Below are 16,343 nucleotides of genomic sequence, written 5' to 3'. Positions count from 1 at the left end.
GTTGAGTCATCTGCATAGAGAATGGTATTAGACGGAATCTGGTGTCGCATATCATTGATATAATACAAAAATAGTAGTGGCCCTAATATTGAACTGTGTGGAGTGCCTAATTGAGTGTGTCTCCAGCCAGAGAGAGGAATTACTTGCCACTGTTACTAAGAGGTACTCTGTTTTCTGTTCACGAAACATGATGAGATTGATCTAAGAGACTTTTCTTGAAAATCATAGCGTGTCAGTTTTCAGAGAAGCTGATCATGATTGGGAGTAACGAAAGCTTTGGTTAGGTCACAAAAGATACTAGATATACACATTCTATTATCGAGACAGCTGCTAACTTTTGTAACTAATTAATTTATTAAGTGCCTTGCACTGCAGCCTTTCATGAAACAATATTGATTGCTTAAAATAGTGCTATTGGGTGAATTATTATTTTTTACCTGATCACATGCAAGTTTGATAGTGGAAGTACATTAATTGTTGCCTTCTCTGTTTAGCTGTTTGATGCTTCAAGACTCCTCTACTTAGTGAATGATATCTTTATCACATCATGTTTCTTATATTCCCCCGTGACTTTACAATGTGATGTTGATACACTTTAAATATTTGGAATAATGTTTTTGTACTCTATCATTGTGTTAATTACAAATCAACCATAAAGTAAGTGCATATAACTGAATTCGCTCACGTGTTAACTGATTTTCCCCTTCCCTCAGTTATAATTATTTTTCAAACAATAAATACTCACTTTTTATTTTCAGCAACTGTAATACCTCGGCGGGAAAACCTCAACATAGTGAATGTAACACAACTTGAAAAAGATGCTATCCTTGTATGCTATGACAGTAAGTAACAACATGAATTATTGCTATATTCAGATTTGTCAACATTAGTTTCATGTTAATATAATATAATTTTCATTTCAGAAACTGTAAAAATCGTTACACTCCAAGGTCGACCAGTAACGTCAAAGAAAAACATTGGTCATATGCAGTTCGATTTTGCTATTGAATCTATAGGTAAGTTAACCCCACATTAATTATATCAAGACTTTCCTTTTCCAGTTATGCTTGGTACAACTTTTGTAATTAGCACTGTAAGATACAAAGTAAGGGTTATTGCATCAATGTGATGTACATTGTGGGCACTGAAGTAAAACCACTAGATTCACATAGACAGTTCTGATAATTTATGTGTATGGTATTGTGAAGTATATAATCTGTAGCTGCTAAGTTCACTGGCTTTTACATTACACTAGTCTTGTTGGAATTGCTTGTTGATAAAACAAAAAACAGTGACAATCTGAAGTGAATAGCACTTCACCCTTTTTTTTTTTTTAATCTCTTTTCTCTTCATACTGTAATCCCCCCCCCCCCCCCCCCTCCCTCTCTCTCTGTGTAAGTAAGCTGACTACCCTTCAAGCAGTCTCTGGCTTTTCAGTTTTTTGTATTTCCTACCTATTTATATTGTGGCAGCAGAACACAACCATCAGGCTTTCAGAGCCAGGGGCTGCTCCTTCAGGTGGAATGGTTGAAGTGGAAGGAAGAAGGGTGAAGCAAAAGATCTGAAGAGGTCTAGGAAAAGGGGTAGATTTTGGGAAAGTCGCCCAGAACAGACTTACCCTACAGGATGAGAAGGAAAGACTGATTGTTGGTGTTGGTGACTACATCGGACGAGATTTGAAAACCTGAGGGCTTAAAGATGGAAGACAGGGAAATACACAGACAGAGATTACTGCTTAAACATCTTCACTCTTATTAACTCATGCATGATGTTTAAGCAGTAATCTCTGTTTGCAAATTACCCTGTCATCCATCTTCAAGCTCTCAGGTTTTCAAATCTCATGCAATGCAGTCCCCAACAATCAGTCTTCTCTTCTCATCCCTGACTCACAGTTCTGGGTGACTTTCCCAAAACCTACTCCTTTTCGTAGACCCCTCCAGTCCTTTTCCTTCACTGCTCTCCTTCCCCTTCAACCCTTCTGCCTGAAGAAGGAGCCACTGGCTCCAAAAGCTTGCCAGTTACAACCATCTTTTATGTGTCCAGAATGAGATTTTCACTCTGCAGCAGAACATGCATTGATAGGAAACTTCCTGACAGATTAAAACTGTGTGCCGGATATGATCTCGAACATGGGATCTGTGCCTTTCTTGGGTTAGTGCTCTACCAACTGAACTACCCAAGCACGACTCATGACCCATCCTCACAGCTTCAGCTACTGGCAGAATTGAAGCTGTGAGGATGGGTCATGAGTCGTACTTGGGTAGCACAGTTGGTAGAGCACTTGCCCGCAACAGTGGCCTCGCATTCGGGAGGACGACGGTTCAATCCCGCATCTGGCCATCCTGATTTAGGTTTCCCGTGATTTCCCTAAATCACTCCAGGCAAATGCCGGGATAGTTCCTCTGAAAGGGCATGGCCGACTTCCTTCCCCTTCCTTCCCTAATCCGATGAGACCGATGACCATGCTGTCTGGTCCCCTTCCCCAAACAACCAACCAACCAACTTGCCCGCAAAAGGCAAAGGTCCCGAGTTCAAGTCTCAGTGCGGCACACAGTTTTAATCTGCTAGGAAGTTCCATCTTTTATGTGTGTGCTCTGCTGCCGCTTGGTAAGTAGATTTTTTATCCATCCAATTAAATAATTTTGTCAATAATTGATTGTTTTTGTTGTTATATCTACCTATTTATATGTTACGCAATGTCCTTGTCAACTGTTGATGACTATATTGAGTTATTTAATCTGTCTCAACATGATCACCAACATCTATGAATAAAAGACCAAGGGAACTATCAAACTTATTTTACCTTCTGGTCAGTGTATTAGTATCATTACTGTACTTGTTCCCTTTCTCTAGGGTATATTGCAGAAATATTTAAGATATAACTCTTGGCTGATTGTATTGTACAGATTATCATCTCTCCTAGCTGTTTAGCTCAAATGCAGTGTGAAACGCTCCTTACATTACTATCCAGCAGCCTTAAAAATTCTTAACACTTGTGTGTATTTATGAGAGCACTTTATTTTTAACAGAAGTCAATGATTACTATGTCCATTCTTCAAAATATCAGTGAGACTGTCATTGTGTTTGTGTGTGCAAATGATTGGCATTTTACCACAATGGCCCGAACTACACTACTGGCCATTAAAATTGCTACACCAAGAAGAAACCCAGATGATAAACAGGTATTCATTGGACAAATACATAATACTAGAACTGACATGTGATTACATTTTCATGCAGTTTGGGTGCATAGATCCTGAGAAATCAGTACCCAGAACAACCACCTCTGGCCGTAATAACGACCTTGATACACCTGGGCATTGAGTCAAACAGAGCTTGGATGGCATGCACAGGTACAGCTGCCCATGCAGCTTCAACACAATACCACAGTTCATCAAGAGTAGTGACTGGCGTATTGTGACGAGACAGTTGCTCGGCCACCATTGACCAGACATTTTCAATTGGTGAGAGATCTGGAGAATGTGCTGGCCAGGGCAGCAGTCGAACATTTTCTGTATCCAGAAAGACCTGTACAGGACCTGCAACATGTGGTCGTGCATTATCCTGCTGAAATGTAGGGTTTCACAGGGATCGAATGAAGGGTAGAGCCACAGGTCATAACACGTCTGAAATATAACGTCCACTTTTCAAAGTGCCGTCAATGCGAACAGGAGGTGACCGAGATGTATAACCAATGGCACCCCATACCATCACACCGGGTGATACGCCAGTATGATGATGACGAATACACGCTTCCAATGTGCGTTCACCATGATGTCGCTACACACGGATGCAAACATCATGATGCTGTAAACAGAACCTGGATTCATCCGAAAAAATGACGTTTTGCCACTCGTGCACCCAGGTTCGTTGTTGAGTACACCATCACAGGCACTCCTGTCTGTGATGCAGTGTCAAGGGTAACCGCAGCCATGGTCTCCGAGCTGATAGTCCATGTTACTGCAAACGTTGTCGAACTGTTCGTGCAGATGGTTGTTGTCTTGCAAACGTCTTCATCTGTTGACTCAGGGATCAAGACGTGGCTGCACGATCCGTTACAGCCATGCGGATAAGGTGCCTGTCATCTCGGCTGCTAGTGATACCAAGCCGTTGGGATGCAGCATGGCGTTCCGTATTACTCTCCTGAACCTACCAATTCCATATTCTGCTAACAGTCATTGGATCTCGACCAACGCGAGCAGCGATGTCGCGATATGATAAACCGCAATCGAGATAGGCTATAATCCGACCTTTATCAAAGTCGGAAATGTGATGGTATGCATTCTCCTCCTTACAAGAGGCATCACAACAACGTTTCACCAGGCAACGCCGGTCAACTGCTGTTTGTGTATGAGAAATCGGTTGGAAACTTTCCTCATTTCAGCATATTGTAGGTGTCGCCACCAGCGCCAACCTTGTGTGAATGCTCTGAAAAACTAATGATTTACATATCACAGCATTTTCTTCCTGTCAGTTAAATTTCACGTCTGTAGCACGTCATCTTCGTGGTGTAGCAATTTTAATGGCCAGTAGTGTATGTAAGTGCTACACCATCTACATCTATCATACAGGGAAAAATTTTGCAGCTGGTTTCTCATTCGTAAATTGCAGTTGAATGTTTTCTGTTTGTGGGAAGACTTTATTGTGCCTCATGCAAGAAGGAGAGATGACTACCAGTATGTTTCGGAATTTGACAATAGCAGGATTGCATCTATCGAGTCTTTGGTCTATCATTCCACAATATTGCTATTCACGCTGGTCATAATCCCATGACTGTCATGTCAATATGGAATCAGTGGGTTCAGGTGGGCCGCACGAACAACCATGTAGGACATCAACAGCCCCATGCAACTAACCCCTGAGAGGATGGACATACTGTTCGATCGGCCATGCAGGATCATGCTTCTACATCTCGTACCTTAGATCAGGAAATGACCTTGTTTGCACCAAGGCAAGTGTCCACAAGAACAGTGTGACAATGTCTGAAGCACCATGGACTGTCACCAAGGTGAGCATTGTTGCAGCTTCACTTGATGCGACAGCAGATAGGTGTGCCCAATGACAACACTTGTCACAAGAGTGGCAGCACATTGTCATTTCAGATGGTCGTGGTTCCGCATGCAGCATCACGAAGTATATATCCTTATGTGAAGGCTCTGAGCAGAACAAACATTGCTTGATTGCATTTGCATCATCATATGGGCCAAGCACTTAGTGCAATGGTATGGGATGCCATTGGGTACAGAACACGATCATGTCTTGTTCACATAGTTGTTACCTGTAGAGCTACACGATGTTACCTTTCAACAAAATAATTAAAGACTGCACGTTTCGCCATCATTCTCCTGACCTATTTTGATAAAAGGACATTCGACTGGTGCTCTGACCAGGAAATTCTCCAGGTCTCCCACCCATTGAAAACATCTCGTCTTGGGTTGTGAGAGAATGGCATGTGGCGACTTACCAGCCATTACAGTTTATGAACTCTGGGATATATCTGAAACAGCATGGAATGGCATACCCATACCTGTCACCCAGACTGCAGTTTGATTCAGTGCCCAAATGGGTTAAGGGGCTGCCACCAGAAGTGGCAACTCTGTGTACTGATTTTTTGTATACTCCCAAATCACCTAAAAATTTATTCACATATCCTTCTTACTGTACTGTATATGTTCAAGAAGTATAATTTCATTATTTGCTATTCTTCCTGGTATCCCAGTTTTATTTGTCAATAGTCTAGTTGTAGTCATCTGATTACAGATGCAGGGCAGAATTGGTTATGACTAGACAACAAATATTTTCCAAAAGTTCTTGTGATTGAATGTGGATTATTTCAACAGTCTTCAAAAGTAAAACTTGAAGTAAGAGAAGAAAATTAAGTATGCTTGTGCACATGTACATGTACACTCACACACTAAGCACAACACTGAATTATTCAAAATGTTTAATGGAACAAATAAATATTATTGTCATTTGTTGTAATGATTTTCACGGACCTTGTGTTACATATTCAAAACAAATTACTAATTAAGGGAGGTGTAGTGCATTGATTCAGATTTCTCATGGGGTTCCAAAATTTTGAAGGAACAGCCAGGTATTATAAGAAATATGGCTATGTAATTAAATGCGGATATTTCCAAGTAACATTTAAATTAGGTACTATTAGTTGTTGTGTCATGGCCTGTGTTGAACCTAAGGCTTGAAGAAATCCAATTTCATCGGACATTTATTTCAATGATATTTCCTGAATGTAGCGCAGAATAATGGTACAATGTAAGATCTTTATCTGCACCTAAAAGATATTTGTTCACACAGTTGTAGGTTAACATATGATGAGTATTGTAACTTGATGTTTGTGTATCAATGATTAACATGTGAAATAACGTGGCAACTTATTTTGCAATAACACATTTCTTTTGGACTGGAGAAAGACTACAATTATTCTCTCTTGTTTGTCAAAGCTAGTGACAATGCCAGGCAACTGCTGGTGGTGTGGGAGAAGTTAGAACAGGGAACAATTGTTTTAGGTGGTACAGCACAGTGCCTGTCTTGCACACCAGGTGTAATATGTGTTGAAATGTCATGGCTTTACTGATAGTGATTATGATCTATGTTTACAAGGAACTCGTGAAATTGTCTTATACACTCACCAGCAATTTATTTAGAGGCAGCTACTTTGTTTTGAGAGAGCAAACTCATTTTGTCACATCAAATGGATTGATTTGATGTGTCACATATTTGCGATGTCAGCAGACCTTATATTGGTCTTTGACATGCAAGTCAAGTGATGGATTGGCAAGAAGTGATGTAAGCACCTTTATTCACAATGAGAACACAGATAGGTGAACCACAGGATATTACATTTCCATGTGCAGATTTTTCTTGTCCTATGAATATCTTGTTTTGCGGAAGACCAGTGCTTTCACAGCCAACTGCTGAATTGATGATCGGGGTCACCATGAATACTGCTGATTATACACTGAAGTGCTAAAGAAATTTGTATAGGCATATGTATTCAAGTACAGAGATATGTAAACAGGCAGAATACAGTGCTGCGGTCGGCAACACCTCTATAAGATAACAAGTGTCTGGTGGAGTTGTTAGACTACTTACTGCTGCTACAATAGCAGGTTATCAAGATTTAAGTGAGTTTAAACGTGGTGTTATAGTCAGCACATGAGCGATGGGATGCACCAGCTCCAAGGTAGCGATGAAGTGGGGATTTTCCCATACAACCATTTCACAAATGTACCATGAATATCAGGAATCCGATAAAACATCAAATCTCTGGCATCACTGCGGCCGGAAAATGATCCTGCAAGAACAGGACCAATGATGATTGAAGAGAATCATTCAACATGCAATACTTCCACAAATTCCTGCAAATTTCAGTGCTGGGCCATCTACAAGTGTCAGTATGCGAACTATTCAATGAAACATCATCAATATGGGCTTTTGGAGCCGAAGGCCCACTCATGTACACTTGATGACTCCACGACACAAAGCTTTACCCCTCGCCTGGGCCCATCAACACCAACATTGGACTGTTGACGACTGGAAATTTGTTGACTTGTTGGACAAGTCTCAACATTAGTCGAGTCTATGGCACATCATGCTGCAATTCTGCATCTCGCGTGGGCCCTACATGATATTAGGCAGGTGCACCAGTTTGTATTGAGCAGATGGACGTGTATGGGTATGGAGACAACCTCATGAACCCATGGACCCCGCAAATCAGCAGGGGACTGCTCAAGCTAGTGGAGGCTCGGTAATAGTGTGGAACGTGTGCAGCTGGAGTGATATGGAGCACCTGATACATCTAGGCATGATTCTGATAGGTGACATGCACGTAAACATCCTTTCTGATCACCTGCATTCATTCATGTCCATTGTGCATTCTGATGAACTTGGGCAGTTCCAGCACGACAATGTGACACCCCACACATTCAGAGTGGCTCCAGGAACACTCTTCTAAGTTTAAATACTTCTGCTGGCCACCAAACTCCCCGGACATGAACACTGTTTAGCATTTCTGGGATGCTTTGCAACATGCTGTTCAGAAGAGATCTCCACCCCCTTGTACTCTTATGGATTTATAGACAGCCCTGCAGGATTCATGGTGTCAATTCCCGCAAGCACTACTTCAGATGTTAGTCAAGTCCATGTCACGTTGTGGTGCAGCACTTCTATGTGCTTGCAGGGGCCCTACACGATATTAGGCAGGTGTACCAGTTTCTTCAGTTCTTCAGTGTAATAATATGTAGGTTTGCCATGATGTAGCAATCTACTCAGTTGCTATGAAATACAAAAGCCACCACCCTACATCTGTGCCTTTTCTCATCACCTGTCACAGCACCCAGAAATTAGAATGAATGCAGGAACACCACCACACTCAAAGAAGGGAAAGTGTGTCTGAACTAATGAGCCATGGCACACATTAAGGCTAGGCATGTGCATGTTGTGTGGAGATGCCAACAGGGCACCATTCAGGCAGGTGGTCAATGTATTCTTGAACTGGGTGTGTTTACATGGGTAAAACTAGACCTCTGATTTGTTTAAGATCAACTCTCATTGACAAATTGTACAGGAATGTACTGTGACATTATGTGTATCTGTTTGTTTGTCTACAGCATCCTGCAGGAGACTTGTGCTTTCAGCAAGACAATGCTGCATTCCCTCACTCCCACAATATGTCAGTATTGTTTGAGGAACGATTCATGGACATGAGTTTGATTGTGTAGCACTTATGGTCAACTGTTCTCAACTGCCGCAAGAGACAGTGATTCGTGTGACATTATTCTGCATGCCTTATCTGAAGATTAATTCAAGCAACTAATTAGAGAACTAACTCAAGAAGGTATCATCATAGATCTCTTAGCAATAAACAGACCTGAACTTATTGAATCAGTTAACAAGAGGAAGGTTTCATGGATCATATGGCTGAGATAGCAACTCTTAGCAAAACTGACAGGATACAAACTGCAGAGTATCTGGGTATTCATTGTTGAGGATGAAGATGTGGATCACAAATGGCAAAAATTCAATAGCTTCATTCAGTATGCCTAAGACAAGTATGTTCCGAGCAAAGTCTTAAGGGACAGGAAAGACCCACCATGATTTAATAGCCTTGTTAGAAAATTGCTATGTAAACAAAGAGAGCTTCATCACAGATTCAAGAGAAGTCAAAACCTAGCTGACAAAGAAAAGCTGAATGAGGCAAGAATGAGCATAAGGAGAGCAATGAGAGAAGCAGTCAATGACTTTGAAAGTGAAATTTTGTCAACCTATCTGAATAAAAACCTTAGGAGGTTTTGGTCTTACATAAAGTCAATAAGCAGTTTGAAATTGTTTATTCATTCACTCCGTGACCATATTGACACCAAAATTGAAGATAACAGAGAGAGGGCCAAAATACTGAATTCGGTCTATCGAGAGCGACCTTAAGTAAAACGATCACGTAAAACAAATAATAGGAAAAGCAGATGCCAGACTCAGATTTATAGGAAGAATCTTACAGAAAATTTAGCTCATACATACAGGAATTGTTCCACTGCGGAACATCATAACCAGGTCTCTTCTTTCAATCATCATATGAGCTTCGAAATGGCAGATATTGAGATAACAGATCACGGAATAGAAGGTGACTACAGTCGCTTAGTAGTGGAAAGACATTAGGACTCGATGAGATACCTTCAAAATTCTACAAGGATTATGTGAAAGTACTGGCTCCTTTTCTAGCAGCAGTTTATTGTAGATTGCAGGAGCAACAAAGTGTACTTAGCAACTGGAAAAAGTGCAGGTCATTCCCATTTTCAAGAATGATCGTAGGACATATGCATGAAATTATAGGCGTATATTTTTGATGTCAATCTGTTGTAGAATTATGAAACATGTTTTATGCTCGAGAATTGTGACAGTTTTGAAGAATGAAAATCTCCTTTATAAAAATCATGGATTCCGCAAACAGAGATCTTGCAAAACCCCTTCATGAGATCTGTAGTGCTGTAGATAATGGCACTCAGGTAGATACACATACTTGTTCCTTGACTTCAGGAAGGCATTTGAGACTGTCCCACACAGCCATTTAGTGATATATATAATCAGATCAGATTTGCAACTAGATTCAAGTCTTCATTGCAGAGCTGTAAAGATAATTTCCAGAGTACCCCAAGGAAGTGTAACTGTATCTTTAACGTTTACAATGTACATAAATGATTTAGTAGAAAGTGTCAGAATCTCTTTAAGACTGTTTGCAGATAATATGGTCATTTATACAAAAGTAGCAATGCCAAAATATGGTACAGATTTCCACAGTGATTAACAGAGAACTGATGAATGGTGCAGGCTTTGGCAGTTCACCCTGAATGTAAACAAATGTAACATAATGCACATACACGGGGAGGGGGGGGGGGGGGGGGGGGGGACTGTACAACTGCACTATGCTGGAAACTATCTACCATAAAATATTTAGGAGTAACTATCGAGAGCGACCTTAAGTAAAACGATCACGTAAAACAAATAATAGGAAAAGCAGATGCCAGACTCAGATTTATAGGAAGAATCTTACAGAAAATTTAGCTCATACATACAGGAAGTGGCCTACAAGGTGCTTATTCAATTGATTCTTGAATATTGTTCATCAAGCTGGGATCCTTACCAGGTATGACTGATAGAAGATATAGAGAAGATCCAGTGAAGAGTAACACATTTCGTCACAGACTCATTTAGTTGGCGTGACAATGTTACAGAGATGCTCAACAAACTCCAGTGACAGACATCGCTGAGAGGTTTACTGTTGAAATTTCATGTGAGCACATTGCAGGAAGAATCGGGCAACATATTTTCGCCTCCCAAATACATCTCTAGAGCTAATACAGAGGCTTATGACAATAATTCTTTCACGTGCCATTCATGAGTGGAGGAGAGAAGGGGGGACCAGTTAGTGGTACAAGAAGTATCCTCCGCCACACAGTTAGGTGGCTGGCGGAATATGATGTAGATGCGGATGCAGATCTTTCTGTACATATCTAGGTCTTTATTGAATTTTTGAACATTCGATCCAACTCTAGTGATGTGAGCCAGCCAAATGCCCAGTAGGCAGGGCATTTATAAATGGACATTTGCCCAGGAATTTGTCCAAAGCAATTTTAAATGCCCAAAATTTCGGTACTTATAAACAAATATTTCTTATAGTTTTTACTGCTAGCATGTGTAATTTACCTATTAAAATAAGGGACGGGATGACACTCATGATATCAAAAGTTAGTAAATATTTACACTGCAATTGACATATATAATTTGTTGCCTACATTACTAAGAACAAAAGGAAAGGAGAGGGAAGCATGGTTTTGTTTTACTAGCATTACAGCTTTCTGTACCAAGGAAGGACATTTGCTGCTGACAGCTGCTTCTCATTTATAATGTCCTTTTTCTTTTTACCAGTTCTACTTCTCTCTCTCTCTCTCTCTCTCTCTCTCTCTCTCTCTCTCTCACACACACACACACACACACACACACACACACACACACACACACACACACACACATTTTGGACTGCTGTGTAATGATATATTTTTTTTTAAAAATGTTTAAAAAACCACACACACAAACGTTGTCTCTAGGTCATCGCCTTGTAATGTAACAAACTTTATAATCCATGTCAAATCTCTAAATATTATTGAAGAATGATTATTAATAGCAAATTTCTTACTGAAGGCTTTAAATAGCTCGCATGTGTTTCTTGGATGATAAATTCATTCTTAAATGTTAAATTGTTTTCAGTGGGAAAAAATGGCGTTATTGTCAGATGTAGCAACATTTGAGACGGACTATAGTTTTCTATTATGCTCCTTTCTTTCTCTAACTTCCATATGACTGCATTGCTGTGAAGATAAAATTGACCTAATTAAATATGTAAAAACTTATGTTTACAGTCTAATATATTTCCCCAAATAACTTTCCCCTAACTTTCAAGTAACTTTCTCAACTTGGTTGCCCAACCACTAAGGAAGCAGTGTTGCAAAACACCTTTTTCAAAACAAAATATCAGCTTAAAATTTTTTTATAACTTCCACTTATCAGTTAATCTTTAAAATGCATAAATGCTCGGCATTTATGAATTTTGGGCATTTTCCAAGGCATTTGTCCTGGCCATTTACCCCAACTTATATACCCAGGCATTTTACACACTACCCAGCTATGACCAATATTCAAGAGTTATGGATGGAAGTTGAATTAGAATGACTCCTCAATCCTTTTGGCATTTTGTGGAGTCTGGGCCATGACACAGTGCAGCTATCATTGGAATGAAAGTTATTGCTGTTTTTACATAAAAAATATTGTTGATTTTGTACTTTCCTGGTAATTAGTTGTAATCATTATGGGTGCTAATGACACATTGGCATTTTCCGTCATAGAAACAACAACAACATTGACAGATTGGGACCACCAACATTTTTCCCAGCTTATGACCAAAATTTGTTTTGCTATAATTCAGGAAATATTGTAAAGCCTCAATTTTGCCTGTTCCTAAACTATTTTCAAACAAATGTCTATGAGACTGAATTGCAACACCTGCACATTTGAAGCAGATCAGAAGGCAAGAGGTATTTGCACGCTCCCACAAACAACTTTTATTTTTACAGTATGTAAGGAGACACCAAAAGTGGGCTGTGGAGAACTGGAATCCACTGTTTCTCATGATGCCTATACTTCAATTATTTGCAGCATTGTTTTCATTGTAGATTTTAAGGAGCCTTGTGGGAATATTGTCTGCACGGTACAGTACAAGCAGAAAGAAGTTTTGTTCTTTGTTTTTTGGGAGTGGGGTGGGTTGTTTTAATGAAACAGGAATGGCCCCCCTAGATTGAGATGACAGCTGCCCTGAATCAGATTGTTTACAATAAGTAGCTTTACTCAAAGTTTGCAAGTTGTTTAACAGTTTGATGACTGCTCTGTCTTACAAAATCACAAATCTCATGTCCTCTAGACTAAAACCTTAACTAGTTACTTGAGAAACATTCATGCCAGTAGGAAATCTGGACAGGCCTATATAGTCCCCAGAATTTTACACTGTTAATAATTTCTGAGACTGCCTGAAATAATGGACCCCAAATATAATGTACGACACCCACAGTTTCTGGCTAACCTGTGTGAGTTATTGTGGTAAGGCTATTGCTCACTGATGCATTCTACATCCAGAACATTGTAAAGGGTAGTAGAGCTGTTACGTGATGCTAGGTTGGGGATGAATAATTTTTGTATATTGATCTCAGTTAATTACAATAGCCATTGAAGAATTTTAAACATACTTCAGTGGTTATTTCTTATGTTGAAGATTTGATTCCTTACATATAGTAATTAGTGTACTTACTGTTATGCTTATCTTCTTGCAGTCTGCCTACCAGATAGTGTTCTTGCATTTCACAAGCATGGAATGCAAGGTAGAAGTTTCAAAAATGGAGAGATAACTCAGGAAATAACTGATAAAAGTAGAATATACAGGTTACTCGGTTCTGACAAGTAAGTTCTACCAAATCTTGTAATTATATTTAAATTATATTATATTTAAATTATATTTAAATTATTTTATTTCCCTCTATTATATTCAAATCTTGTAATTATCAATTCATTGTTGTCTTGTCTTTTTTTTATGATGACAGGATATTTTGTTCTTTTCGTTTACAGGGTTGTGGTTTTAGAAAGTCATTCGTGCCAAGAAATTCAAAGAGGTGGCACCCTTACAGAAGAAGGTGCTGACCTGTACATACTAGCTGGCCATGAAGCAAGCTATTAGTTCAATTCCGCACAACTGTGATCAAATAAACTTTTAATTTTTAAAAACATCTAAGACTATTGATGGAGTATTTAGCCTGTTTCTTTAACAGAATTCCAGGACCCACACGGGCAGTTGTAAATAATATTTAACAATGAAAAGAAAACCTGCATGCACACAAGTGTACAACTAGTCGAAGTTTTATATTCAACTGCAGTTTATGAAACTTTTCTTGGTTAAGCTGCTGTTCCTGTCCCTATTATAAAACACTGTAATGTATATTTTTCGTACTGTTCATGCTCTAATAGTGCACACTTCTCTTGTTATAGGTTGTTTTAATTACATAATTTGGTGACGAACCACTTCTCCCCATTTCCATCATCATTGCTCAGTTTTCATAGTATTAGAATATTCTGATGATGAGTGACATTATTTAATTTGCAATTATGTTGCTAGTTTATGTGGCTGAGATGAAGTTATTGGTGTGTATATATGAGAGTTCAAGCTGTTGTGAAATATCTTTCATTGTTATTCTCATCAGATGAATTTTGCTACAGATTTATTATATGAATACCAAAAATAACAAACTTTGTGATATTGAAAAAATAATGTACATGTTGTTCATTAGTCAAGAAAGGTAGTGCTATTCCCCAGAAAAGTTGTGAATATAAAGCTTTATATTTTGGCTATATCTGTATGTAAGTATGTATGTATGTACGTATGTATTTATGTAAATATTATGAATAGACATTGGAAGAAGTTATTTAAATAAGAGACATAAATATGATGATATTATCACTATGGTTCACTCTAAGAACTTACATTTCATGTGAAATGCACATTCTGTTTTCATCATATCACTTGTAATATTTGTTCAAGAACTCATCCGCACAATTTTAAAGTATTTATACTCATTTTCATTACCTTATTTCTACACTGTATACTAGCTTTGTTGTTTTCTTACAATGTACTGAGGAGTCATTTTGTATTACTGCATGTGAGTGAGGTCAAACATATGTGATAAACCTTTTTCAGTATTGTTAAGTGTAATTATTTAAGACAGGCAAATTCTTTGTATTACTGCAGATAGACCAGATCCCTTAAACTGTAAATATATTTTATTATGTCTTGGGACCTTGATTCTAAAAATGAAATTAAATCTGCAATAATTACTGCAGAAATGAAATCTCTTCTCATTTTGTAAAAAGACTCCACACCTTTTTAGAAAAATTAGAATAACTAGCATTTTGGATTAAACTTTGTGCTGTGTTTTGCAAATTCAGGTGCAGGCATCCAAGCATGGTGTAAAATCAGATGGAAATTATGTTGGCACAGTAAAATAAATTATTGGGTACTCATAACTTCTATAAAATATTCAGTTGCAGTTGGATAAGCATCTGAATTTGGAGATTTCCTCTTGACAAGTATCAGTAATGTAAAGCTCAATTGAGCTAACATTGTGGTAACTGAACAGAAACCATGACATAACCACAAGAAATACACTACTGACGAACAAAACAGTAAGCTGATCAGTGAGAACATAGGCATTTTAAAAAATCTCAAACTTTAAATTATGATTCTTGGCAGTAGATACAGGCAATTTCATGACTGTATTCATTCACCCATTTAGTAAGTGAGAATTTCTCACAATCACTTTGAAGACTCAAATTAGTATTGTTCCATTTGTGTGTGTGTGTGTGTGAATGCGCATGCGCGCATTTAATACAGCCAAGTTGTAAATGTGGAAAATGTTTAGAAGCTTGTGAAATTAGGTATTACACGAGATTATTGATAATCAGAAGAATTGATCAAATAAGGAAAAATGACTTCAAGCAATATGCCAGTGAGAAAAAATGCCCTTTAAAGAACATAATTAATTGAAGAGAGAGAATGCTTAGCTCAATACTACAATGTAAAGTCAATGAAAAAAAAAAACTGTAGTTCAAGAGATGATTGAAGGAAAGTATCACATTTGTGAGCATGGATATGAATGTACAAAGCAGATTGTTGATGTAGGTTACCACAGCCATAGGTACAGAAGATTCAATTACTAAAATTCAGCTTTAAGATAAATGTTGAGTTTCTCTTTCTTTCTGTTTTTTACAGACCAAGTGAGATGTCATTATGATAATCATGCTGCCAGTGTTAAAAAATCTGTCTACATTCAAGTTTTCCATTGTTTCACTCAGTTATTTCAAGCAAAAGCAGAAATAGTGCCTGTGAACAGTACATGGCCATTTCCCTTCCATATCATTGTCAGATTGGAGCTTGTGTTTTGCCTCTATAACCTCATCATTCACGAGGATTTAATGTCATTCTTCCCTCCTTTTCACTATTACAGTCAGACAAAAATCACTGTCAAGATTTAGGGTTTCTGTGATTTTTCTGAATTGCTTCAGGCAAATGTCGGGATGGTTCCTTTGAAAAGGACACAGCAGTTTTCCTTCCCTGTCCTTTCATAATCCGAGCTTGTACCCCCTCTCTTATGACCACGTTGTCGATGAGGCATTAAAATTTAATCTTTCTTCCTCTGAAATGCCCTCTTCAGTAATGGGAAGAATCTGCCATA

The 16,343-nt window shown here is 38.6% G+C and overlaps 1 protein-coding gene across 12 annotated transcripts in view; it reads left to right on the top strand.

Moving 5' to 3' along the window:
* LOC126161768 (mitogen-activated protein kinase kinase kinase kinase 5) overlaps window positions 1-15,476 on the top strand; it is a 323,445-nt gene extending 307,969 nt beyond the window's left edge. For all 12 annotated transcript variants that reach the window (XM_049917837.1, XM_049917835.1, XM_049917832.1 and 9 more), the window contains 4 exons: window positions 759-842; window positions 924-1,016; window positions 13,395-13,521; window positions 13,687-15,476. In XM_049917837.1, coding sequence (XP_049773794.1) covers window positions 759-842; window positions 924-1,016; window positions 13,395-13,521; window positions 13,687-13,795 — 413 coding nt within the window. In that variant the 3' untranslated portion in view covers window positions 13,796-15,476. The remainder of the gene's footprint in view (window positions 1-758; window positions 843-923; window positions 1,017-13,394; window positions 13,522-13,686) is intronic.
* The last annotated feature ends 867 nt before the right edge of the window (window positions 15,477-16,343 follow it).

Source organism: Schistocerca cancellata, chromosome 2, assembly GCF_023864275.1.
Source record: "Schistocerca cancellata isolate TAMUIC-IGC-003103 chromosome 2, iqSchCanc2.1, whole genome shotgun sequence".
NCBI lineage: Eukaryota > Metazoa > Arthropoda > Insecta > Orthoptera > Acrididae > Schistocerca > Schistocerca cancellata.
The sequence above is the reverse complement of the archived record's forward strand: the minus strand, read 5'-3'. Positions and strand labels throughout refer to the sequence as shown.